Here is a 25905-nt window from a genome sequence, read left to right as displayed (position 1 = left end):
ATATATGTATGCATATAAATGTATGCATATGTATGTGTGCATATGTATGTGTATACGTATGTAGGTATGTGTATATATGTATGTGTGTATATATGTATGTGTATATATATATGTGTATAAATATATATATGCTTATATTTATTATTATATAATTATATATATAATTGCCTTTATGGTTTTTGTACATCATCTTACATAAGACAAATAAAGTAATAGTGATGCTTTAAATCAAAGTTGCTTCTGATCCATGAGAATAAACTTTATTATCTCTAACTTGCCTCTCACACACAGACACACATTCATATATATATATATAGCCTCTAGTTTCTTTGCTCTTCCCTGCCAACTGATGTAAGCGCTTTGATATAACTGTGGAGTCCGTTCCCACTACAAGATACTCGAGGATCATTGCTTTGGATTACACAGCGGGAGGCATACCGGAAGTCGCGTTTGGCATAAACAAATGGCGGTCGTGACGTTCCGTCACGTACTACACGTCAGTCCATTGGATTTTGGAGGAATGGTCTATCTTGCTCCTCTATAATCTTTGGTTGCAGAGGTGGAAGGGGTCTCCCATGATTTTATTGGCTCTGGTGTTGCACTTCCTGATGTATAGTTCCTGCAGGGGGGCGAGTGAAGTTCCCATAGTGCGTTCGGCCGAACGCACTACTCTCTGCAGAGCCTTCTTGTCCTGGGCAGAGCAATTCCCAAACCAGATTGTAATATTTCCGGACAAGATGCTTTCCACAGCCGCTGAGTAGAAGCACTGGAGGATCCTCGGAGACACTCTGAATTTCCTCAATTGCCTGAGGTGATAAAGGCGCTGCCTTGCCTTACTCACGAGTGCCGCGACGTGTGATGTCCATGTCATATCCTCAGAGATGTGGACTCCCAGGTATTTAAAGCAGCTCACCCTATCCACAGTATCCCCATTTATCCTCAATGGTGTGTACGGCCTCGGATGATGTGCCCTCCTAAAGTCCACGATCAGCTCCTTAGTTTTTTTGATGTTCAAGAGGAGGCTGTTGTCCTGACACCAGAGTGCCAGATCAGCCACCTCCTCCCGGTAGGCCCTCTCATCGTTGTCTGAGTTGGACTAAAGTAAAAGGCGACGTTGAACGCCCTCAACGCCGACAGCGTCACGTATCTCAAAATCAGGACAAAACAAAAGGTAAGTCGTCTATTTCACATATAATCTTGCTTTTTGGGGTGGCTTTAATCTAATTTTATGATGCGAAAATGTTATTAAGTCCCCAAACGATTCGGCAATGTCTTTCCTGCCGATATGGGGTTAAAATTCACGACAACGGCAACGTTCCAATCGATCACATTCCAGAAACACCCACTCGCACGATGATTAAAATTCTCTTTTTTTTGGACAATCGTGTCATAAGAGCATCTAAATCGTCTATATTTTGTGTAATAATCTATCCATAATCAATATTTTTATACTAAATATCCAAAACGGTTTTAGTCACATGTATTGGGCAAAAAAATAATAATTTTGATTATATTGAGAGTGGATGTTTCTAGATTAATTTATGGGAATTAAACATTTGGCATATAAGTTCATGACAGTGAGATTTAAAAATCATGTTATATTGTGAATTCTTGTGTGAATGGGATTGGTTTGTTATTTGGATACTTAGGTTATTATTTTTTTTTAAAGCCTTTTCTTAAGAAATGGATAGATGTTTAGATCTAGTAATGGACACTTTATCCTGGAATTGTCCTGTATTAAATAAACAATTGATATTTTAAAATCAGTTTTGGAATTAATATCTGATTATTTCAGATTGTGCACCAAAGTGTATCAGGTACAATGTTTGTTTTTCCAGGATGTTGACGTTCAAAGACATTGCTGGCTATTTTTCCATGGAAGAGTTTGAAGAAATAAGTGACTGGGTGAAGGTCCATTATAAGAACATGAAGCAGAATTATGAAGCCGTGCTTGTCATTGGGGTTTGTGGAAAATATTACTTCCCTTTTATTTGCTTTTTTCTAATGATGCATGCTGATATGAATTTTTTTCTCCTACATGAAATCTAAATGCTTTCTGAGACCAGGTCCTTGGTTCGATCCTTCCATTTCACTCCACTGGTTTACTTTGAGAATGTGTCTGAGGCCGGCCGGCTTCACCCTCAGCAACGCTGCATCGATACACACGCGGCTCATGCAAGCTGTTTCCCCAGTCTGTGTACGATGCGCTTGTGACGTGGACCCTGCTCCTCCGTCCGCTGTGAGGTTCCCGCGGTGGGTGATGAGTGTGTGTGTGTGTGTGGGACCCCGGTGAGTGTGGGCGGAAGGGAGAGCGAGGGCAGCGTCAGGAAATGGGGGCGAGACACAATGAACTGCTGATGTTGGATTACAAATAAACACAGCACTGGAGTAATTCAGTGGGTCAGGCAGCATTTGTGGAGGACATGGATAGGCCACGTTTCGAATCGGGACACCATGAGGAAGGACTGTTGTGAGGGACAGAGGGTAGGAGGGATCTGAGTTGTGATGGATGAGTGAGGGGAAGTCAGGAGGGACTGAGGGATGGGGAGACAGGGTAAGGAGTGAACAAGTCAAGTCAAGTCAAGTCAAGTTTATTTGTCACATACACATGCTAGATGTGCAGTGAAATGAAAGTGGCAATGCTCGCGGACTTTTGTGCAAAAGACAAACAACCAAACAAACTATAAACACAATCATAACACACATATTCTTTTACATAATATATAATGGAAGGAAAAACGTTCAGTAGAGTTAGTCCCTGGTGGGATAGGCGTTTACAGTCCGAATGGCCTCTGGGAAGAAACTCCTTCTCAACCTCTCCGTTCTCACCGCATGGCAACGGAGGCGTTTGCCTGACCGTAGCAGCTCGAACAGTCCGTTGCAGGGGTGGAAGGGGTCGCTCATGATATTGTTGGCTCTGGAGTTGCACCTCCTATTCCTCTCACAGAACAGTTCCTCTCACAGAACAGCGCTTCCTCATCATCCCTTCCACAACACGGCACTCCTTCACCCCCTCCACCCACAGTGTAGCTCTCCCTCCTCACTCTCCCTAATACAATGCAGCATTCCCTGCTCACCACCCCTCCCAAAGCACAGTTCTCCCTCCTCACCGCCCCTGGCGGGAACACATGCATTCTAGCCTGATGGACAGACCGGGAGAGGACCAGAAAGAAGTCAGAGTTTTCGTTTTAGTTTAATCACAGATACAATGTGGAAACAGGAACCAGGTCCCCACCGACCAGCGATCACCTGTACATTAGTTCTATCCTACACACTAGGGACAATTTACAGTGGCCAATTAATCTGTAAACCTGTCTGTCTCTTGAATATGGGAGGAAACCGGAGCACCCGGAGGAAACACACACGGTCACAGGGAGAACGTGTCAACACAATACAGACAGCACCCATAGGCAGAATCTAACTTGGGTCCATGGTGTTGTAAGGCAGCAACTCTACCGCTGCGCCACCATGCCGTCCTTGTGATCCCCCATCGCAGATTCAAGGAAGACTGAGCCACTAGGCCAAACCCGAGACCACCAGCAATGGTCAGGTCTGGACTGCTGGAAAGAAGCCTACACAAGGCTTCAACCTCAGGCTTATAGAGTGGCCTTGGCAAGCCTGAGGTGCCAGTGATTCTTCTGGCCCACAGTCAATGAGGGACTGTACCCACACACATACACACAGGCATAGACTGCCCGCCAGGATAATCGAGAGACTGCAATCATCACTTCTTCAAGCTCAAAGGTTGAGCTGCCAGGAAGAAATCTGCACTGCCGGCACTGCTTATGGCAAAGGTGGACTGCAAAAGAGGCCTGTGGTCGCCACAACTCCTCCTTTGAAGATCACATGAATAAGATGTTGGGACAAGCCCGAGATCACCAGCATCTTGCCTAACAGCGCCAGAGACCCAGGTTCAATCCCGACTATAGGTGCTTGTCTGTACGGAGTTTGTACGTGTGTGTGTGTGTTTCCCCGAGATCTTATGTTTCCTCCCACACTCCAAAGAGGTAGTTTGTTGGTTAATTGGCTTAGTATAAATGTAAATTGTCCCCAGTGTGTGCTGCATAGTTTCCGCGCTGTTTCTCTAAAGTAAACTAAAAAAATCAATGCTGTTAATGGTCTTGCCATTAACTCTACACTCTCTCCTTGTGCCTTCATCCTCCCAAAGTGCGCACCTCACGCTTGCTCGGATTAAACTCCGTCTGCCATTTCTCCGCCCATTTCTGCATCTGATTTTCATCCCACCGTATCTTCCGACAGCTTATTCACTGTCTGCAACTCCTCCAACCTTTGTGTCATCAGCAAACTCACTCAGCCACACAGTGGCGGACTGGGTCTAAAAATATTGGTTGCCAGGAGACAAAGGGGGCCAACCCACAACTACAATGCTATCATTTAATTTTCATAACGAATAAATAAAATTTTCAAAAAATACATATGGAAAAAATGGTACAATTAAAATTTTTGTGGAAAAAATGTGTATTTCTTAGTAATTACAGTGTACATGTACTGTACATATTACTGGCAGTAGATACCAAATGTAAATACAGAATGTTATAATTGAATTGCTTTTTTAACTTTTTAAGTAATTGGTTGATATTTTTAAATAGTTTACTGCACAATTTACACATTAACATAGTTCAAAAGCACAATAGAGCATTGCATGGTCCACTATATTAAGAGCAATCGTTTGTGTTCGCTGATGGTTGTGCGAATCTGCCAATAATTGCTTCTGCATCCAATTCATCTAACAATTCCTTTTCAATGGATAGCAACATGTATGATTCCAAATTCTCCTCAGACAGCAAATTTCTTAACCTTGTCTTTATGATCTTTAGCTTTGAAAATGTCCTCTCACATTGGACTTGAGTAACTGATATTGTGCAGATGACTTTATAAAGTTCATAAAGGTTATCATATGCCAGAATCTTCAATCTCTCTCTATCTCTGGCAACGGTCCCCAAGTGCCTGAAAACAGCCACCATAGTGCCGGTGCCGAAAAAGTCCACAATCACCAACCTCAACGACTACCGGCTGGTTGCCCTGACTCCAATCCCCATGAAGTGCTTCGAAAGGCTGGTCCTCTCCCATATTAAATCCAGCATCCCTGCCTCACTGGACTCCCATCAATTTGCATACAGGGCAAATAGATCGACAGAGGATGCCATCTCTCTGGCCCTTCACACTGTCCTGACTCACCTGGACAGACAGGGCACGTATGTGAGGATGCTCTTCATTGACTATAGCTCTGCATTCAATACGGTCATCCCCACCAAGCTCACCACCAAACTCCACCAGCTAGGCCTCAGCTCACCGATATGCGCTTGGATCCTGAACTTTCTCACGGAGCGACCGCAGGCAGTGAGACTGGGCCCGCACCTGTCCTCCACCATCACCCTGAGCACCGGCACACCACAGGGTTGTGTACTAAGCCCCATGCTCTACTCCCTCTTCACTCACGACTGTGTCCCTGCATTCGACACCAACACCATCGTGAAGTTTGCAGACGACACAACAGTGATTGGGCTGATCACCAACGGTGATGAAACAAACTACAGAGCGGAGGTGCAGAACCTGGCGGACTGGTGCGCCAATAACAACTTGGCACTAAACACCTCCAAGACCAAGGAGCTGATTATTGACTTCAGGAGGTCCCATTCTGGAGAATATGCCCCAATCTCCATTTATGGGGAAAGTGTGGAGAGAGTGTCCAGCTTTAAGTTTCTGGGCACTCACATTTCAGAAGACCTCACATGGTCCACAAACACCGCCGCGCTGGTCAAGAAGGCACAGCAACGACTGTTCTTCCTGAGGACATTAAAAAAGACTGGTCTGCCCCAACAGCTGCTGACAACGTTCTACCGCTGCACCACAGAGAGCATACTAACGTATGGCATCTCTGTGTGGTATCTCAGCTGCACGGAGGCGGAGAGGAGAGCTCTTCAGCGCGTCGTCAACAGAGCGCAGCGGATCATCGGGACAGAGCTACCAGCCTTGGAGGGCATCTACCACACGCGGTGCCTCAGGAAGGCCCTCAGCATCCATAAGGACTCATCACACCCCTGCCACGGTCTGTTTCAACTACTTCCCTCCGGCAGACGTTACAAGGCCTTCTACGCCCGAACCTCCAGACTCAGGAACAGTTTTATCCCAAGAGCTATAGCGGCTCTGAACCGGCCCTAATGAGTGCCCCCCCCACCCACCCCCTTTGGACAGTCTCCCTCAGATGGTCACGTCAATCAATTCAGCTTGTTTATTTATGTATTGTATTTATTTACCTTTCTTGTACATCAGTGGAGCTGCACACTAAATCTCGTTGCACTGACGTGCAATGACAATAAAAGATATATTATTATTATTATTATTATTGTTATGAAGTCTGTTGGATGCCAGAATTTTTAGAACACACGATGGGCAAGTGCTGCAAATTTTACAATTGTTGCAACTGGAATCCATATTCTCACCATCATTAAGCAATAGCTTTAATACATCAAAGTTTGAAGCAAAAGAAAACAATTCCAATATTACTTGATCTTTGCTGATTTGTGGTAACAGCTTAATAATACCTTCCAATGCTTCATCTTCAAGGCCCTTCTCTGCAATAGTTTTAAACTTTGCTGGGTCCAAGCAGGACATATCTTTATACAACTGTTTGTGTTGTACAAATCGGGATTCTAGTGACTGGACAATGCAATCCATTATTGGGTTAAACACATTTACTCGAAAATCAGCGAGAGAATCTGAGGAATTTCTTTAATCATCAATACACTCATCTGCCATTCTTTTCTTCTTCCTCTGCCTCTTAACTGGCAATGCAGTTTCCAATGCATCAATTTCCAATGTTTGATTTTCATCCATATTCATCTGTGAAATCCTGTCATTACACTTATTTACAAATTCCAAAGCCTTGCTGTGAACGTTATCAAATGTTCTTGTCTGTTCCTTCAACTTTGTTGTAGCTGAATCTAGCAAACTCCATGCAGTAAACATATCTAAACCACTTGTCTGTAGATAACTTGATAACGGGGTTGTAGTTTCAAATATATACAAGTAAGTAAATGCTGTCAATATGGTTTCAAACTTTAGAAGACTTTGAAGTAAAACATTTGCTTCATGTTTTGTTTTTGCATCAACTTTTCTGAATCTTGTATCATTGATAAGCATGTCAATAGATTTACGAAAGTACTGGCAGCGGCATCATCAAAACGTCCAAATATAGTTGTTGCTGCATTGGATTTTCCTGACCATCTGGTCTCACCAATTAGCTTTAATCGTTTCATTTTTTCTTGTCCTTGATGTTTTCCAACAACTTCTATCCATACAGACATTCTCTTGTATGATGCTTTCACAAAAGTTGCTATATTCTGGAGCAAATTGAAAAAAGAAACTGCAGGCACACAACATTTTGTTGTTTCAGTTATCACCAAATTCAAGACATGGGCATAGGACCATATATGAACATGTTGATCAGCCACATCAGCAATTTTACTTTGTAAACCATTATACTAGCCATGGTAGCTTGCAGCGCCATCAGGGAAACATTTTCGGGGGTCGATTTTAAGATGCTGTAATGTTTCAATCAATAGATCAAAAAGTCCCTGTCCTGTACCATCATTACTTGGCACAACTGAAGGTAGTCGCTCACAGATAATACCTTTAAGCACATACCGAATAATAATGCTACTGATCACTGATGATGTGATCAGGAGCATCTATTGATGTATTTGTATCAATCACTGTGCTGGTGAAACCAGTGAAACCAGTGGCGACCAGGAATAGACTGGTTGAAAACCAAGAATAGGGTGGTGACGACTGGAGACAGTGGACAGCTCGGAAAGATGGCAACCGGCGCGGGGCGGGTTGGCAGCCCAAACCGCATCCTCTGAGAGGAGGAGACCCAAATCACGCTACAGAAAAACACATGGAAAAATACCCCCAGGGGTGCCCGAAAGGGGGGGAGGATGAGCACCTCTATTGGACGGATCAAAGGTTAACGACTAATGGCAATGGACAACCGACTATGAGTATCAAATGCAGATGTGGTAAGGTTTGCAAGAACAGCCGAGGCCTGAAGATTCACCAGACCCGGATGAAGTGTTTGGAGGGACAGGGAGTGTCACAACGCACAGGTATTTTACCTGGTGAGACGCAGGAGGAGCCGGGCCCGGAATCACCCCATAGAGCCCGAAGCCTCCAAGTGGCGCAACTAGTCCCTCGGAACAGTTCTCCGGAGAAGGTTCGAGTCAGATGGCCTCAGGCCTGCAAGACGGCAGTCTGGCATCAGTTCGACGAGGACGTCGACAAGGTGCTAGAAGCAACTGCGAAGGGAGACGTGGACCGAAGGCTGCGGACGATGACGACAATCATCATCAGCCTAGCAGTGGAAAGGTTTGGAGAAGTGGAGAAGAAGCCGTCCTGATCACCTTTCACCATGAACCAACGAGCAACAAAGATCCACAAGATCCGGCAGGAGCTGAAGTCCCTCAAGAAGCAGTATAAAGAGGCCAGGGAAGAGCAATGTCCCCCCTTGGCTGAGCTGCGAACCATCCTGAGGAAGAAGCTGATGACCCTCCGTAGAGCTGAGTGGCACCGAAGACGCCGGAAGGTAAGAGCCAGGAAGCGAGCATCGTTCATAGCCAACCCCTTCGGCTTGACCAAACAACTACTCGGGCAGAAGCGCAGTGGGAGTTTGGCTTGCTCTAAGGAGGAGATCGACCGGCACATCCAGACGACCTACAGTGACCCCGTCAGGCAGCAGGAGCTGGGCCAATGCAACATCCTGATAAAACCACCTCCACCCATCAAGGAGTTTGATAGTAGAGAGCCACTCCTGAAAGAGGTCCAGGACGTTGTGAAGAGAGCAAGAGCTGGCTCAGCCCCTGGCCCGGGCGGAGTCCCCTACAAGGTCTACAAGAACTGCCCCTTGTTACTGAAACTGCTGTGGAAGATCCTGAAAGTCATCTGGAGGAGAGGAAAAGTGGTGCAGCAGTGGCGATTGGCTGAAGGAGTCTGGATCCCAAAGGAGGAAGATTCCTAAAAGACCGATCAGTTCAGAATCATCTCCTTGCTAAGTGTTGAAGGCAAGATTTTCTTCAGCATAGTGGCGAGGCGGCTGACCAACTTCCTCTCCAGCAATGGCTACATCGACAGCTCAGTGCAAAAGGGAGGCTTATCTGGAGTGCCGGGGTGTCTAGAGCACATGGGAGTGGTGTCCCAGCTCATCAGAGAAGCCAGGGAGAACAAGGGTGACCTGACAGTGCTCTGGCTTGACCTGGCCAACGCCTACGGCTCCATCCCGCACAAGCTGATCCAGACAGTCATGGCCAAGCATCATGTGCCGGGCCAAGTGGCAGATCTCATCCTGGACTATTACAACCAGTTCAGCATGAGAGTCTCATCAGGGTCAGTAACATCAGAGTGGCACAGACTGGAGGTTGGGATCATCACAGGCTGTACCATCTCTGTGATCCTTGTTGCCTTGGCGATGAACATGATCGTCAAGTCTGCTGAGCCAGAATACCGGGGCCCTCGGACCAAGTCAAGAATGTGCCAACCACCAATCAGAGCCTTCATGGACGACCTGACTGTCACCACTGAGTCAGTGCCAGGAAGCAGGTGGATCCTGCAGGGGTTGGAGAAACTGATTGGATGGGCAAGGATGAGGTTTAAGCCAGGAAAATCAAGGTCACTGGTGCTGAAGAAGGACAAAGTCATGGACAGGTTCCGCTTCAGCATCGAAGGGACACCAATCCCAACTGTCTCCGAAAGGCCAGTGAAGAGTCTTGGCAAGGTGTTTAACAGCAGCCTGAAGGGTACAGCATCTGTCCAGGCAACCTGTCAGGAGGTGGAGAGCTGGTTGAGAGCAGTGGACCGGTCGGGGCTTCCCGGCAAGTTCAAGGCATGGATTTACCAGCATGGTATCCTGCCAAGGATACTCTGGCTACTGCTTGTCTACGAAGTCCCAATATCCATCGTAGAGAGATTGGAGAGGAAAGTCAGCAGCTTTCTCAGAAGGTGGCTGGGACTGCCCAGGAGCCTTAGCAGCATCGCCCTTTACGGAAATAACACCAAGCTCCAGCTGCCCCTGAAGTCCCTGGAGGAGGAGTTCAAGGTGACTCGGGTCAGAGAGGTGATGCTGTACAGGGACTCCAGCGACCCCAAGGTGGCTCAAGCAGGGGTGGAGGTGAAAACTGGGAGGAAGTGGAGAGCCGGCGAAGCCGTGCTGCAAGCAGAGTCCCGGATACGCCACAGAGTCCTGGTGGGAGCAGTGACTCGGGGAAGAGCAGGCCTGGGAATCTTCCCATCTCCCCAGTTTGACAGGCCAAGGGGAAGGAGAGGCGCAGGCTGGTCCAGGAGGAAGTGAGGGCAGTGGTGGAGGAGGAGAGGTGTACCAGAGCAGTTGGATTGAGGCAGCAGGGAGCCTGGACAAGGTGGGAGCAGGCCATGGACCGAAAAGTCACATGGACTGAGCTCTGGCAGGCTGAACCACAGCGCATCAAGTTCCTGGTCCAGGCAGTGTATGATGTCCTGCCCAGCCCATCGAACCTCTTCATCTGGGGCAAAGCGGAATCTCCAGATTGCCCGCAATGCTCAGGCAAGGGGACGTTGGAACACAACCTGAGCTGTTGCCCAAAGGCTCTTGGGCAGGGCCGGTACACATGGCGTCATGACCAGGTTCTCAAACCCATTGCAGAAGCCATCAGCATGGGAATCAGCAGCTGCAGACGAGAACGCCCCACCACCCAGATGATCACCTTCGTGAAGGCCGGAGTGCAGCTGCCAAGAACCACAGCAGCCAGGAATCCATCAGGAATCCTGGCGACTGCGCAGGACTGGCAGCTTTCCGTAGACCTGGTGAAACAGCTGAAGTTCCCACAGCACATTGCCACGACCACCCTGAGGCCAGATATCCTCCTGGTCTCAGAGGCGACCAAAAACATCGTCTTGTTGGACCTGACAGTGCCGTGGGGGGACCGTCTGGAGGAGGCCCACGAGAGGAAGATGGCCAAATATGAAGAACTGGTCATAGACTGCCGCAAGCAGGGCTGGAAGGCAAGGTATATGCCCATCGAGGTTGGCTGCAGAGGTTTTGCAGGGCAATCGCTCTACAAAGCCTTGAGTGCACTGGGCATAAACGGAGTGGCAAGGAGAAGGGCCATCAAGAACACCACAGAGGCAGCGGAGAAGGCCTCGAGATGGCTCTGGATCAGGAGAGGAAGTCCATGGGGAGGAGCGAATGCCACCTGAACACAAGTCGTGGTCTGATCAACCACGGCTGGGTCGCCTGGGTGAGGGTGTCTGATGTTGAAAGACCCGAAACACCCAATGACCCCAGGTTACATCACTGATGTTGTGTTCAGGAGCATCTATTCAGGTTGATTCAACACAAGATAATTCATCCATCGATTGATACAAATACATCGATAGATAATAATAATAATAATAATAATATATATATATATATTATTATTCAAAGGTTATTTATTTATTGGTCACATACACCTAGGTGTAGTGAAATGCTTCTTGCCAATGCAGCACATAAAGAAAGAATACAGACATAACATTAATAAGAGATTTAAACATAAAGAACATCCCCCCACAATGGCTCCCACCATGAGGGAAGGCACAAAGTCCAGTCCCCAACCCCAGTTCACCCATAGTCGAGCCAATTGAGGCCTCCACAGTTGCCTCTACGGAGGCCCGATGTTCCTGGCCGTTCTCGCCGGGTGATGGTGCTCCGGCGTCGGGAGAATCCTCACAGCGGCTTGGGAACCCTGGAACGGCCGCTTCCGTACTGGAGGCCGCGGCTTCCAAAGCCAACAAGGCCGCGCCGGTTGGAGCTCCACAACTGGCGATCTCGTCGCGAGATCCCAGGCTCCCGGTGTACAGTTCGGCGCCGCCGCCCGCAGCTGGCCGCTCCTCAGACCCGCAGCTCCGCGATGTTGTTCCCGGCGGTCTCAGCTCACCGGAGCTCCAGCGCGGCGACCCAGGCAAGGCATCGCCCGCTCCACGATAGCGCTCCAGCGCTGTGCCGCTGCCGAAGCCGTGGTTCTGGGCGGTCCCCGTCAGGAAACACCGCTCCAGGCCCGCTGGTAGGCCGCGAGGACGGGTCGAAACTGCAGCCCAGAGAAAAGCTGCCTCTCCGACCAGGTAGGGACCCTGAAAGGTAGTTTCCCCCTTCCCCCCCCCCCCCACATAAAAAAGTCTAGAACTCCAGAAACAAAAACACTTTAACTAACTAAAAATAAAAAAAAGATGAAAAGACAGACAGCTGCTGGCTGGGCAGCCGCGCACAGGTCAGCGCCCCCTGTTATTATTATTATTATTATTATCTATCGATGTATTTGTATCAATCGATGGATGAATTATCTTGTGTTGAAGCAACCTGAATAGAATAATATTTTGTTTGAGAAACTTCATGACTAATTCTTTCTTGTATTATATTCTTCATAATTTTGATTAACATGTTTATAGTTGTTTTATTCAGGTATGTAACAAGTTCACCACGGCCTTTACTTTGAGCCTTTCCTTGTTGCTCTAATCATTTGATTCTTTGTTTAGACTTGTTTTGCACTGCAGAAACGTCAGCTGCCATAATGGGGTCATATTTTGCCATCAACTGCACTGTAGCTAAAACATTGCCATGATTCAGAACCTCATTATCTAGAATGTAGGCCGATTCATTTCTGTGACCTCGAAAAGGAAGTGCTTGCTTGCCTAACATCTTCATGATGTCTATAATCCTCATGACAATGCTTCTCTGCTTCAATACTTCTTCTTTCCTTTTAATTAGAGATGCTGCAAAAAAATTATCTAAGGTGCCATCATTAACCACATTGATAGATTGCGGAGTATTTCTGACATGTGTTGTTGTCGACTCATGTAAATGAGATAATTACTACGCATAACTAGTAATTTACGTTTGAATTCTCATGTAGTTGAACTTAGAAACATAGAATATAGGAGCAGGAGGAGGCCATTCGGCCGTTCGAGCCAGCACCGCCATTCATTGTGATCATGGCTGATCGTCCCCTATCAATAACCCGTGCCTGCCTTCTCCCCATATCCCTTGACTCCACAAGCCCCTAGAGCTCTATCTAACTCTCTCTTAAATCCATCCAGTGATTTGGCCTCCACTGCCCTCTGTGGCAGGGAATTCCATAAATTCACAACTCTCTTGGAGAAAAAGTTTTTTCTCACCTCAGTCTTAAATGGCCGCCCCTTTATTCTAAGACTGCGGCCCCTGGTTCTGGACTCGCCCAACATTGGGAACATTTTTCCTGCATCTAGCTTGTCCAGTCCTTTTATAATTTGATATGTTTCTATAAGATATCCCCTCATCCTTCTAAACTCCAGTGAATACAAGCCTAGTCTTTTCAATCTTTCCTCATATGACAGTCCCGCCATCCCAGGGATCAATCTCGTGAACCTACGCTGCACTGCCTCAATCACAAGGATGTCCTTCCTCAAATTAGGAGACCAAAACTGTATACAACACTCCAGATGTGGTCTCACCAGAGCCCTATACAACTGCAGAAGAACCTCTCTACTCCTATACTGAAATCCTCTTGTTATGAAGGCCAACATTCCATTAGCTTTCTTCACTGCCTGCTGTACCTGCACGCCAACTTTCAGTGACCGGTGTACAAGGACACCCAGGTCTCGCTGTACCTCCCCCTTACCTAACCTAACCCCATTGAGATAATAATCTTCCCCCTTGTTTTTGCCGCCAAAGTGGATAACCTCACATTTATCTATATTATACTGCATCTGCCCACTCACTCAACCTGTGCAGGTCACCCTGCAACCTCCTAACATCCTCTTCACTGTTCACACTGCCACCCAGCTTTGTGTCATCCGCAAACTTGCTAGTGTTGCTCCTAATTCCCTCTTCCAAATCATTAATATATATGGTAAACAGTTGCGGCCCCAACACCGAACCTTGTGGCACTCCACTCGCCACTGCCTGCCATTGTGAAAAGGACCCGTTCACTCCTACTCTTTGCTTCCTGTCTGCCAACCAATTTTCTATCCATGTCAACACCCTACCCCCAATACCATGTGCTCTCATTTTAGTCACCAGTCTCCCGAGTGGGACCTTATCGAAGGCTTTCTGAAAGTCTAGATACCCTACATCCACTGGCACCGCTTCATCCATTTTACTTGTCACATCCTCAGAAAATTCCAGAAGATTAGTCAAGCATGATTTCCCTTTCATAAATCCATGTTGACTTGGACTAATCCTTTTACTCTATCCAAATGCCCCATTATTACCTCTTTAATAATTGACTCCAGCGTCTTTCCCACCACTGACGTCAGGCTAACTGGTCTGTAATTCCTCGTTTTCTCTCTCGCTCCTTTCTTGAAAAGTGGGATAACATTAGCTATCCTCCAATCCACAGGGACTGATCCTGAATCTATTGAACATTCGAAAAAGATCACCAATGCGTCCACTATTTCTAGAGCCACCTCCCTGAGGACCATGGGATTCAGACTATCAGGCCCAGTGGATTTATCATCCTTCAGTCCCATTAGCCTACCCAATACTATTCCTCGCCTAATGAAAATTTCTTTCAGTTCATCTACCCCCTTAGATCCTCTGTCCTCCAGTACATCTGGGAGATGGAACTTGGATATTGTTTACCAATAATTTTTTTACGAAACTCGAAAAAATATATAAAAGGATGGTAAAGGCCACGTCTAGTGCACTATTTTCATGCACTGCTTATTTGTGTCCTGTTCTCTTTTTTTTCTTATCCTTTTGATTACTAAAACAGTTGTCTGTGTTTGTTTCTTTGTTGCATTTTTATTTGATATATGGGGCCCACTTCATCAGGGGCCCACTTGCCACTTGCAAGCTGACACCCTGGCCAGTCCGCCACTGTTCGTGTGTATCGAATGGTGTTACTGTGCAGGGATCGCTGGTTGGCACGGACTTGATGGGCCGAAGGACCTGTTTCCGCGCTGTATCTCTAAACTAAACATAGAACTAGTTTGTGAACTGGTGATCGATGGTCGGCGAGGACTGGGTGGGCCGAGGGGCCTGTTTCCACGCTGTATCTCTAAACTTAATGCGATCTAAAATGTGTGGGGATTATTTTTTACCCAGAGAGTGGTGGTGCCTAGGGGTGATGGTCGACGCAGCGGTGATAGTGATGTTTTGGTGGCCTTTAAATAGGGACATGGACATGCAGAGAATTCCACATTATGTACAGGCAAAGAAGATTAATTTGGCATTATGTTCGGCACGGACATTTTAGGTCGAGGGGGCTGTTCCTCTGCTGTTCTCTGTTCTTGGTTCTGACCCTCTGCTAATTCATTATAAAACTTTGCATAGTTAGTTGAGTAAACTTGCCTTGCACAATTCCAGACATTCTTGAATCAGTAACTCAGCGGGTCAGGCAGAATCTCTGGAGAGAAGGTATGGGTGATATTTTGGGTCGAGACCCTTCTTCTATCCAGAGATGCTGCCTGTCCAAACCAGTATCTGCAGTTCTTTCCTAAACAATTCTTGAATCAGTGCAGTCTTATCCAAATCAGCAACCTAGCCATGGCACTGTGGAACAGGAAGCTGGCACACCCGTTAGATTAAATACCTCCAATTTGACAGAGAGGGGTGTAGGGGCTGGTGGGGAGGGGGTTGTAGAGACCAGAAATAGGGTCACAGCCAGAATAGGTTTGCAGAGATAGTGAGGGACTCTTCCCACAGTACAGCACTCCCTCCAATAAGTCAAAGTCATGTCCCATCTGGGGTTAAATGGGTTAGCTTGCTTGTAGTGTAGCTTGCTTGTAGTGTAGCTTGCTTGCAGTGTAGCTTGCTTGTTGTGTAGCTTGCTTGTAGTGTAGCTTGCTTGTAGTGTAGCTTGCTTGTAGTGTAGCTTGCTTGTAGTGTAGCTCGCTTGTAGTGTAGCTTGCTTGTAGTGTAGCTTGCTTGTAGTGTAGCTCGCTTGTAGTGTAGCTTGCTTGTAGTGTAGCTGCTCCTGCTGGAGCCAACGATGGCAGCCACGGTGTACTGCTCCTTGCTGTTTTGTATGTGTTTGTCCATTTGTGTCGTCTGTGAAAACCCTACAAAGATTACTTTCATGAGAGATGTATTCATAAACATCGGACATACGGTACCTCCAAACACCGTTCCGGATTTCTCTCACACGCTGGATTATTTGGACATCCTCGTCGGCGGGGCTGTGGCTGCGTTCAAGGTCTTGAGATGGAGGAGGACCCGTGGGAAGCGCTCTGGAGCACTCACCCGACTCTGGCGACGAGGATCACGCACACCACTCCCGAGTATATTCCTGGCAAACGTACGTTCTCTCAAGAACAAAGTGGACGAACTGTAACTCCTGCATCGGACAAACAAGGACTTCTCTCGAGCTGCTGCCCTGTGTTTCACCGAGACCTGGCTTTGTATCATCACACTGTATCATCATATGTCAGCTTTTGCGAGGAAAGTTGCATTCCAACTAAGACCCGGACATGGTTCAACAACAAGCCCTGGTTCACTGCAGAACTCAGACAGCTCCGGCGGTCTAAAGAGGAGGCCTACAGGAGCGGGGATGCAGACCTCTACAGGCAGGCCAAGTACAAGCTGAGAAGAGGAATCAGAGCTGCCAAGCAAAGGTACTCTGAGAAGTTGAGGAGCAAGTTCTCAGCTAGTGATTCTTCTTCAGTTTGGAAGGGCTTGCAAGAAATTACTAGCTATAAGAGGATAGTCCCCCGCTCTTGCACAATCGTCAGCTGACCAACCACCTGAATGAGTTTTACTGCAGGTTTGAAAATCAGAAACGTAACCCTGGTACCCCCTCCCCAACTAACACAGCCAGACCCCAGTCTGCAAAGAATCGACCCTGCACCCACTCCTTCCCATTCACCACTTCACACCTACTTAAGGCAAGACTGCAGTATGAAAAGACTGGACCATTTCCCACCCCAACCAACACTTCACACCCACTCACAGCTTGACCTCAGTCTGCAAAGACTGGGCCCTTCTGCACCCACCCCCCTCCAATCACCACTTCACACCCAATTACCCACACCCTCCTTGCTGAACAACATCACATCATCAACAATAAAAATAGAGGAGGCGGAGAGGCTTTTCAGAAGACAAAAAAGCCGGAAATCTCCAGGACCTGACAATGTTTCCCCCACTACTCTTAAACTCTGTGCCAAACAACGATCTATACAGACATTTTAACCAGTCCCTGCAAACATGTACTGTCCCTGCCTGCTTCAAAGTCTCCACTATTGTCCCTGTACCCAAAAAGGCAAGGATTACTTGTCTTAATGACTACAGGCCTGTCACACTGACCTCTGTAGTCATGAAGACACTTGAAAGGCTTGTGCTGGCCAAGCTGAAAAATATCACGACCCCCCCTGCTGGACCCTGTGCAGTTTGCATATCGGGCCAATAGATCTGTGGATGATGCAGTCAACCTGGGCCTGTACTTCATCCTACAGCTCCTAGACCGCCAGGGGACCTATGCGAGGATCCTATTTGTTGATATTAGCTCTGCATTCAACACCATTGTGCCAGTGCTATTACACTCCAAATTCTCCTTGTTGACTGTGCGTGAACCCCTCTGTCGGTGGATCACCAGCTTCCTGACAGACAGGAAGCAGCTTGTGAGGCTGGGAAAGCACATCTCGGACCCGCAAACGCTCAGCATAGGAGCATCGCAAAGCGCTCACCTCTCCTCTACTCTCTCTACACCAACGACTGCACCTCCACAGACAACTCTGTCAAGCGTCTCAAGTTTGTGTATGACACAACCCTGATTGGACTGATTCAGGATGGGGAGGAATCTGCCTGCAGACAGGAAGTGTCACAGCTGGCGTCCTGGTGCCATCGCAACAACATACAGCTCAATGCTCTTATGACAGTGGAATTGATTGTAGACTTTAGGAGAGCTCCCCCTCCCCTCACCCCACTCACCATCAACAACACCACAGTCACATCTGTGGAGTCTTTTAAGTTCCTGGGAACCATCATCTCCAAGGACCTTAAATGGGGGGCTACCATCGACCCCACAGTCAAAAAGGCACAACAGATGATGTACTTCCTACGACAGCTGAGGAAGCACAATCTGCCACAGGCAATAATGGTCCAATTCTACACGACCATCTCACCTTCTCCATCTTGGTCTGGTTTGGCTCAGCCACCAAGCACGACACCTGGAGGCTGCAGCGAATCGTCCGGTCAGCTGAGAAGGTTATTGGCTGCAACCTTCCCTCCATTGATGAACTGTACACTACAAGGGCCAGGAAGCGAGCGGGCAAGATCATCTCTGACCCCTCTCACCCTGGCCACAAACTCTTTGAATCACTTCCCTCTGGAAGGCGACTCCGGACTGTCAAAGCTGCCACAGCCAGACATAAAAACTGTTTTTATCCACGAATAGTTGCTCTACTCAACAGCCAAAAATCTGTAGCCTCCCTTTGATCTGGTATTATGTTGGTTCACATGCTTGATCAATGGTTTTTTATCATTAATGTTTTATTATTATTAATGTTTAGTGTTTTCTGAGTCATTCGTAACTGTCACTGTATGTCATGTTGTTACTTGTGGGTGGAGCACCAAGGCAAATTCTTTGTATATGAATACTTGGCCAATAAACTTACTTACTTACTTACTTACTTAACCGTTTGCTGATAAACTAATACTTCCTTATTTTACTTCTGTTTCCAGATGCTAATCCATCCCTCTACATATTTGTGTTCTCCACACAGTGACGGCCGCTGAGGACGAGGACACTGGCTCCCTGAGTGTTTGTCAGTCGATACTCGACCAGCGGACAGAACCCAGGTATGTAATTCCGTGTCTGTCGCTCGTTCCCACGAACAACCACCAGTTCGGCTGAGTTGCGACTTTATGCAGAGTCTGATCACTGAAATACTTTGTGTATTGAGGTAACTGCAGATGCTGATTCACACCAAAGATAGACACAAAGCGCTGGAGTAACTCAGCGGGACAAGCAGCATCTCTGGAGAGTTTAGTTTAGTTTATTGTCACGTGCACCGAGTTACAGGGAAAAGCCTTTGTTCCAAGCTAACCGGTCAGAGGGAAGACAACACATGTTTACAATCAAAGATAGACACAAAATGCTGGAGTAACTCAGTGGGACAGGCAGCATCTCTGGATAGAAGAAGGGTCTTGACCCGAAGTGTCACCCATTTCTTCTATCCAGAGTTTAGAGATATGGAAGGGTAAGGTGTGAAAACCCATTCCTTCTCTCCAGAGATGCTGCCTGTCCCGTTGAGTTAAGGCAGCATTTTGTGTCTAACTTTGGTTTAAACCAGCATCTGCAGTTCCTTCCTACACATGATTACAATTGTTCCATTTACAGTGTACAGATAGGGGAATAGCGTTTAGTGCAAGGTAAAACCAGCAAAGTCTGATAAAGGATAGTCAGAGGGTCATCAAAAAGGTAGACAGTAGTTCAGCGCTGCTCTCTGGTTGTGGTTGGATGATTCAGTTGCCTGATAACAGCTGGGAAGAAACTGTCCCCGAATCTGAGAATCAGAGAGAAGGAATGGGTGATGTTTTGGGTCGAGACCGTTCTTCAGTCTGAGAGTCACGGGAGAGAGACACAGAGATAAGGAAGTGAAAGGTGTGAAAACAAGGCAAAGGGAATGAGGTTGGATGAAAATGTAGAATAGATCATTGTTAGCTAGGAGAAGGTGACAACGAAGCAAACAGAGATAAGATTTAATCAAGGGGACGGTCAGACTGGTTGTAGAATAGGAAAGAGGAGGGATGGAGAAAGAGGGAAAGCAAGGCTACGAAGTTAGAGAAGTCGATAATCGTACCGATGTAAGCTGCCCAAGCGTAATATGGGGTGCTGTTCCCCAATTTGCGTTGGGCCTGACTCTAACAGTGAAGGAGGCCCAGGACAGAAAGGTATTTCTGTGTCTCCCTCTCCCATGACTCTCAGTATATATTGTACTCAATATTGTGAGCAATTTTGGGCCCCATATCTGAGGAAGGATGTGCTGGCTCTGGAGAGGGTCCAGAGGAGGTTTACATGAATGATCCCAGGAATGAGTGGGTTAACATATGATGAGCGTTTGATAGCACTGGGCCTGTACTCGCTGGAGTTTAGCAGAATGAGGGAGGGACATACAGAATAGTGAAAGGCTTGGATAGAGTGAACGTGGAGAGGATGTTTCCACTAGTGGGAGAGTCTAAGACTAGAGATTACAGCCTCAGAATTAAAGGATGTTCTTCCAGGAAGGAGATGAGGAAGGATATATTCAGTCAGAGGGTGGTGAATCTGTGGAATTCTTTGCCACAGTAGACTGTAGAGGCTAAGTCAGTGGATTGTTTAAGGCAGAGACGGATAGATTCTTGATTTGTACTGGTGTCAGAGGTTATGGGGAGAAGGCAGGAGAATGAGGTTAGGAGATAGTGATAGATCGGCCATGATTGAATGGTGGAGCAGACTTGATGGGCCGAATGGCTTAATTCTGCTCCTATCACTTATGACCTTATACAGTACGACTTGCCTGGGTTGTGTGCAAACACTGAATTCTGGTACACATGGCAATTATACAATCATACCAATAGATGGGCTGAAAAAAGGGTTGGCATGGACATGGTGGGCCGAAGGACCTGTTGCGATCTTGGATGGAGCTGTTCCCAAAGCAAGCTGCGATGCATCCTGATACAATCTATCTTCTGTCTACACTATTACTAAAACTCTCATCTTGACCACTTCCCCTCTGTGTTGTTTTTAAATTTGCTCAAAAACGGTTCAGATGTCGCCCGTCCAGAAGCTGCCGAGAATAAAGCTAAAGCAGCGGAGTGTGGGCTGCTGAGCCCACTCCCACATCCCCCTCCCCTGCACCCACCTTCCCTACACCCCCCCCCCTTCCCTACACATCCCCCCCTTCCCTACACCCCCCTTCCCTACACATCCCCCCCTTCCCTACACCCCCCCCTTCCCTACACATGCCCCCCTTCCCTACACCCCCCCCCCCGTCCCCTACACCCCCCCCGTCCCCTACACCCCCCCGTCCCCTACACCCCCCGTCCCCTACACCCCCCCGTCCCCTACACCCCCCCTTCCCTACACCCACCGTCCCCTACACCCCCCCATCCCATACACCCCCCCGTCCCTACACCCCCCCCGTCCCCTACACCCCCCCCGTCCCTACACACCCCCCGTCCCCTACACCCCCCCGTCCCCTACACCCCCCCGTCCCTACACACCCCCCCCGTCCCCTACAGCCCCCCTCCCTACACACCCCCCTTCCCCTACACCCCCCCGTCCCCTACACCCCCCCGTCCCTACACACCCCCCCGTCCCCTACACCCCCCCCGTCCCTACACCCCCCCTCCCTACACACCCCCGTCCCTACACACCCCCGTCCCTACACACCCCCCCGTCCCCTACAGCCCCCCCTCCCTACACCCCCCCCGTCCCCTACACCCCCCGTCCCCTACACCCCCCGTCCCCTACACCCCCCCGTCCCCTACACCCCCCCGTCCCCTACACCCCCCCGTCCCCTACATCCACCTCTCCCACACATCCCCCTCCCCACCTTCCCCAACTCCCTCCCCCACACACCACACACACACTTCCCCGCCCCCACACACCCCTTCCCCACACTCCCCCCCACACTCCCCCCCCCACACACGCCCTCCCCTACCCACACGACACCCCCTAGCCACGCAACCCCACAAACCCCCTCCCCACACATCCCTTCCCCCTTCATTCCAATGACATGCAGGTTTGTAGGCTGATTGGCTTGGCAACATTGTAAATTGTCCCTAGTGTGTGTAGGATAGTGTTAGTGTGCGGGGGATCGCTGGTCAGCACAGACTCGATGGGTCGAAGGGCCTGTTTCCACGTTGTATCTCTAGACTAAACACAGAACTAGTGTGTGAACGGGTGATCGATGGTCGAAGCGGGCACGGTGGGGTAAAGTGGTCGGCATGGTCTGTGGGCTGTGGGAGCCTGTTTCTGTGCTGTATCTCTAAACTAAACTAAGCTCTGAGCAATTTCTTGTGGTCTTGGGCTGAGCTGGTCCCAAACCAATGTGTAATGCAACCTAACAGTGTTCTTTCACAGTTCATGTGGAGAAGTTGGTGTGAGTCACTGGAGAAAAGCTGAACTTCCTTCATCTTTTGAGCACGATGAGACATCAGTTTGCTTTATTGACCACAGCTTCAATGTAGTTGGTGCAGCGTATGCTGTTGGTGATATTTACAGACATGTGATAGGAGCAGAATTAGGCCATTCAGCCCATCAAATCTACTCTGCCTTTTAATCATGGCTGATCCATCTCTCCCTACTAATCCCATTCTCCTGCCTTCTCCCCATAACCCCTGACAACCGTACGAATTCACAATCTATCTATCTCTGCCTTAACAATATCCACTGACTGGGCCGCCACAGCCTTCTGTGGCAAAAATTCCACAGATTCACCACCCTCTCACTAAAGAAATTCCTCCTCATCTCCTTCCTAGAAGAACGTTGAATTCATCGGCTATGACCCTCCCAGTAGTGGAAAAGTCCTATCCACATCCACTCTATCCAAGCCTTTCACTATTCGGTAAGTTTCAATGCGGTCCTCCTTCTAAACTCCAGCTAGTACAGGCCCAGTGCTGACAAACGCTCATCATATGTAAACACACTCATTCCTGGGACCATTCCTGTAAACCTCCTCTGGACCCTCTCCAGAGCCAGCACATCCTTCATCAGATGCGGGGCTCAAATTCCTCACAATATTCCAAATGCGGCCTCACCAGCGCCTCATAGAGCCTCAGCATTGCATCCATGTTGCTTAATGTATATTGGTTGCTGGAGTTTTACTGCAATAACTTTCTCTTCCAGACCGGGAGATCGGGTAACTGACGGGATATCTGGGATCAGACAATGATCGGGAGATCGTTCTTCCTCCTCTCCCTTCTCCAAGGTACCATCAGCAGCAACTCAGAAGTGTTTACGGGGAGTGATGCACTGGGGGAGGGGCGGTGAGGAGGGAGTGATGCACTGGGGGAGGGGCGGTGAGGAGGGAGTGATGCACTGGGGGAGGGGCGGTGAGGAGGGAGTGATGCACTGGGGGAGGGGGCGGTGAGGAGGGAGTGATGCACTGGGGGAGGGGTGGTGAGGAGGGAGTGATACACTGGGGGAGGGGGCGGTGAGGAGGGAGTGATGCACTGGGGGAGGGGCGGTGAGGAGGGAGTGATGCACTGGGGAGGGGGGGTGAGGGGGGAGTGATGCACTGGGGGAGGGGCGGTGAGGAGGGAGTGATGCACTGGGGGAGGGGCGGTGAGGAGGGAGTGATGCACTGGGGGAGGGGCGGTGAGGAGGGAGGCTCTACCACTACGCCACGATGCCGCTCTTCTACGCTCTGTTCACACCAGGTCCACAGCGCAGGATAAACGGTGTGGAAAGTCCAGTGAACTGACAGGGTGTTCACTGCTAAAGATTGTTCCTTCTCTCCTCAGCCGTGGTGTCGGGAGAGTGGAGTGCGGACAATCCCGGAGCTGTGACAGCGCAGAATGGTTTGTGTGCACGGATTCCGTGTCACTACAGATACCCGTCGATACTGAACAATGAACCACGGACTGGAATCTGGTTTAACAGTGAGTCGCACGACAACAAAGGTCCTGTAGCCTTCCACTCCGGGAATCCCAGTCTAGAATTAACAAAGTTTCAGCATCGGACCCGGCTGTCAGGAATCCTGAAAGACAACGACTGTTCCCTGGTTATAGACAACGTCACGCAGCAAGATGCAGGTCCTTATTTTTTCAGAGTTGAATTCGATGGGGGAGAACGTTACAACTACCGCCCTGTAACACAGCTCAGTGTTACTGGTAAGTGCTCTGTATAATTCACTCATTCACTCAACAGTTTCTCCCAGCTGTTATCAGGCAACTGAACCATCCTACCACAACCAGAGAGCAGTGTTGAACTACTGTCGACATCACTGGTGACCCATCGGACTATCCTTGATTGGACTTTGCTGGCTTTACCTTGCACTAAACGTTATTCCCTTATCACGTATCCATACACTGCAAATGGCTCGATTGCAATCATGTATAGTCTTTCTGCTGAGGCAGATAGTAGTTCAGGACCGCTCCCTGGTTGTGGTAGGATGATTCAGTTGCCTGATAACAGCTGGGAAGAAACTGTCCCTGAATCTGGAGGTGTGCGTTTTCACACTTCTATACCTTGTAAAAACATCCTTGCTCGTGTGGGACTGGGATTTCGATGTGAACCGATGTATCCAGTGATATTTAACTAACAGTATTTGTTTCTCTGTGTGTTAGATTTCATGGATAAACCCACGATATTCGCTGCTGAATTGGTGGCAGGAAAGCCTGTGAACATGACCTGCTCCTTCAGCACCACGTGTGATGGAACGGCCCCCACCTTAACCTGGGTCACCCCCGCTGATGAACCACCGTCAGCCTCACACAGCGTAACTCAGCAGGGTGACACTCTGACATATACTTCTGTTCTGTCCCTGACCCCAGCGCTCAAACATCACGGGCAAAACCTCACCTGCAGAGTCACATACCCAACTGTGTCATCGGAGCAGACCCTCACACTGACTGTGGAATGTAAGTACGGAGATCGTTTATTGTGCAGGAACATCAATAATCTATTAGCAGTGCTGGTATATAAGGTCATAGACGATAGGTGCAGAATTAGGCCATTCAGCCCATCAACTCTACTCTGCCATTCAATCATGGCTGATCAATCTCTCTCTCCTAACCCCTTTCTTCTGCCTTCTCCCCATATCCTCTGACACCCGTACTAATCAAATCAATACCAAAAGCTGGAGAAACTCAGCAGGACAGGCTGCATCTCTGGAGAGAAGGAATGGGTGACGTTTCGGGTCGAGACCCTTCTTCAGACTGAAAGTTACGGGAAAGGGAAACGAGAGATATAGACGATGATGTAGAGAGATGTCGGACCTACCTGATCTCCTGGTTGCTAAACACATTAATTCTCCTTCCCATTCCCACACTGAACTTTCTGTCCTCGGACACCACCATTGTCAGAGTGAGGTTAAATGCAAATTGGAGGATCAGCATCTCATATTTAGCTTGGGCAGTTTACAGCCCAGTGGTATGTATATTGATTTCTCTAACTTCAGGTAGCCCCGGCATTCCCTCTCTCTCCATCCCTCCCCCACCCAAGTCTCATCAGCTTCTCGTTCTCACCCAACAAACAGCTAACAACGGCCTGTTTCCTTTATCATCGTTAACTTTTTGCATATCTTTCATTCTTTGTTCTATATGTCTCTACACCATCGTCTATATCTCTCATTTCCCTAAACATACAACTAGTGTGTGAATGTGTGATCGATGGTTGGCGCAGACTCCGTGGGCTGAAGGGCCTATTTCCGCAGTGTATCTCTACAGTCTGAAGACTAAAGTCTTTTACAAGGATCAGCGAAAGTGCCGCAAAACTGGTTGCTGAATGTTACCTGTTTGCAGACGCCCCCCAGAATCTCTCAATCACTTCCCCCGACAATGTGAACAATTCCTGGGTCAGTATAAAGGAAGGAAACTCTGCAGCGATCCTCTGCTCCCTCCAGAGTTTCCCAGCGTCTAACCTGATGTGGAGACATCGGTGTCACGCTGAACACAACACGTTCCAGCAACGAGCTGTGGATGGACATAGACATAGACATAGAAAATAGGTGCAGGAGGAGGCCATTCGGCCCTTCGAGCCAGCACCGCCATTCATTGTGATCATGGCTGATCGTCCCCAATCAATAACCCGTGCCTGCCTTCTCCCCATATCCCTTGATTCCACTAGCCCCTAGAGCTCTATCTAACTCTCTCTTAAATCCATCGAGTAACTTGGCCTCCACTGCCCTCTGTGGCAGGGAATTCCACAAATTCACAACTCTCTGGGTGAAAAAGTTTTTTCTCACCTCAGTCTTAAG

At 48.3% G+C, this 25905-nt stretch overlaps 1 protein-coding gene across 2 annotated transcripts; it reads left to right on the top strand.

Annotated features, from left to right (window-relative positions):
• Nucleotides 1-1840: 1840 nt before the first annotated feature.
• LOC116968027 (sialic acid-binding Ig-like lectin 12) lies at nucleotides 1841-25666 on the top strand. 2 transcript variants are annotated; one of them, XM_033014659.1, is made up of 6 exons: nucleotides 1841-1962; nucleotides 18724-18799; nucleotides 22833-22914; nucleotides 23450-23818; nucleotides 24275-24568; nucleotides 25451-25666. In XM_033014659.1, exons 3-6 carry the CDS (start codon nucleotides 22875-22877, stop codon nucleotides 25654-25656), a joined length of 909 nt encoding a protein of 302 aa, XP_032870550.1. In that variant the 5' UTR covers nucleotides 1841-1962; nucleotides 18724-18799; nucleotides 22833-22874; the 3' UTR covers nucleotides 25657-25666. The 2 variants fall into 2 exon arrangements, with proteins under 2 accessions (XP_032870550.1, XP_032870551.1); XM_033014660.1 differs by lacking the exons at nucleotides 1841-1962; nucleotides 18724-18799 and having other exon boundaries at nucleotides 22744-22914.
• The last annotated feature ends 239 nt before the right edge of the window (nucleotides 25667-25905 follow it).

Source organism: Amblyraja radiata, chromosome 43 (assembly GCF_010909765.2).
Source record: "Amblyraja radiata isolate CabotCenter1 chromosome 43, sAmbRad1.1.pri, whole genome shotgun sequence".
NCBI lineage: Eukaryota > Metazoa > Chordata > Chondrichthyes > Rajiformes > Rajidae > Amblyraja > Amblyraja radiata.
This window is presented reverse-complemented; position numbering and strand designations above follow the sequence as displayed.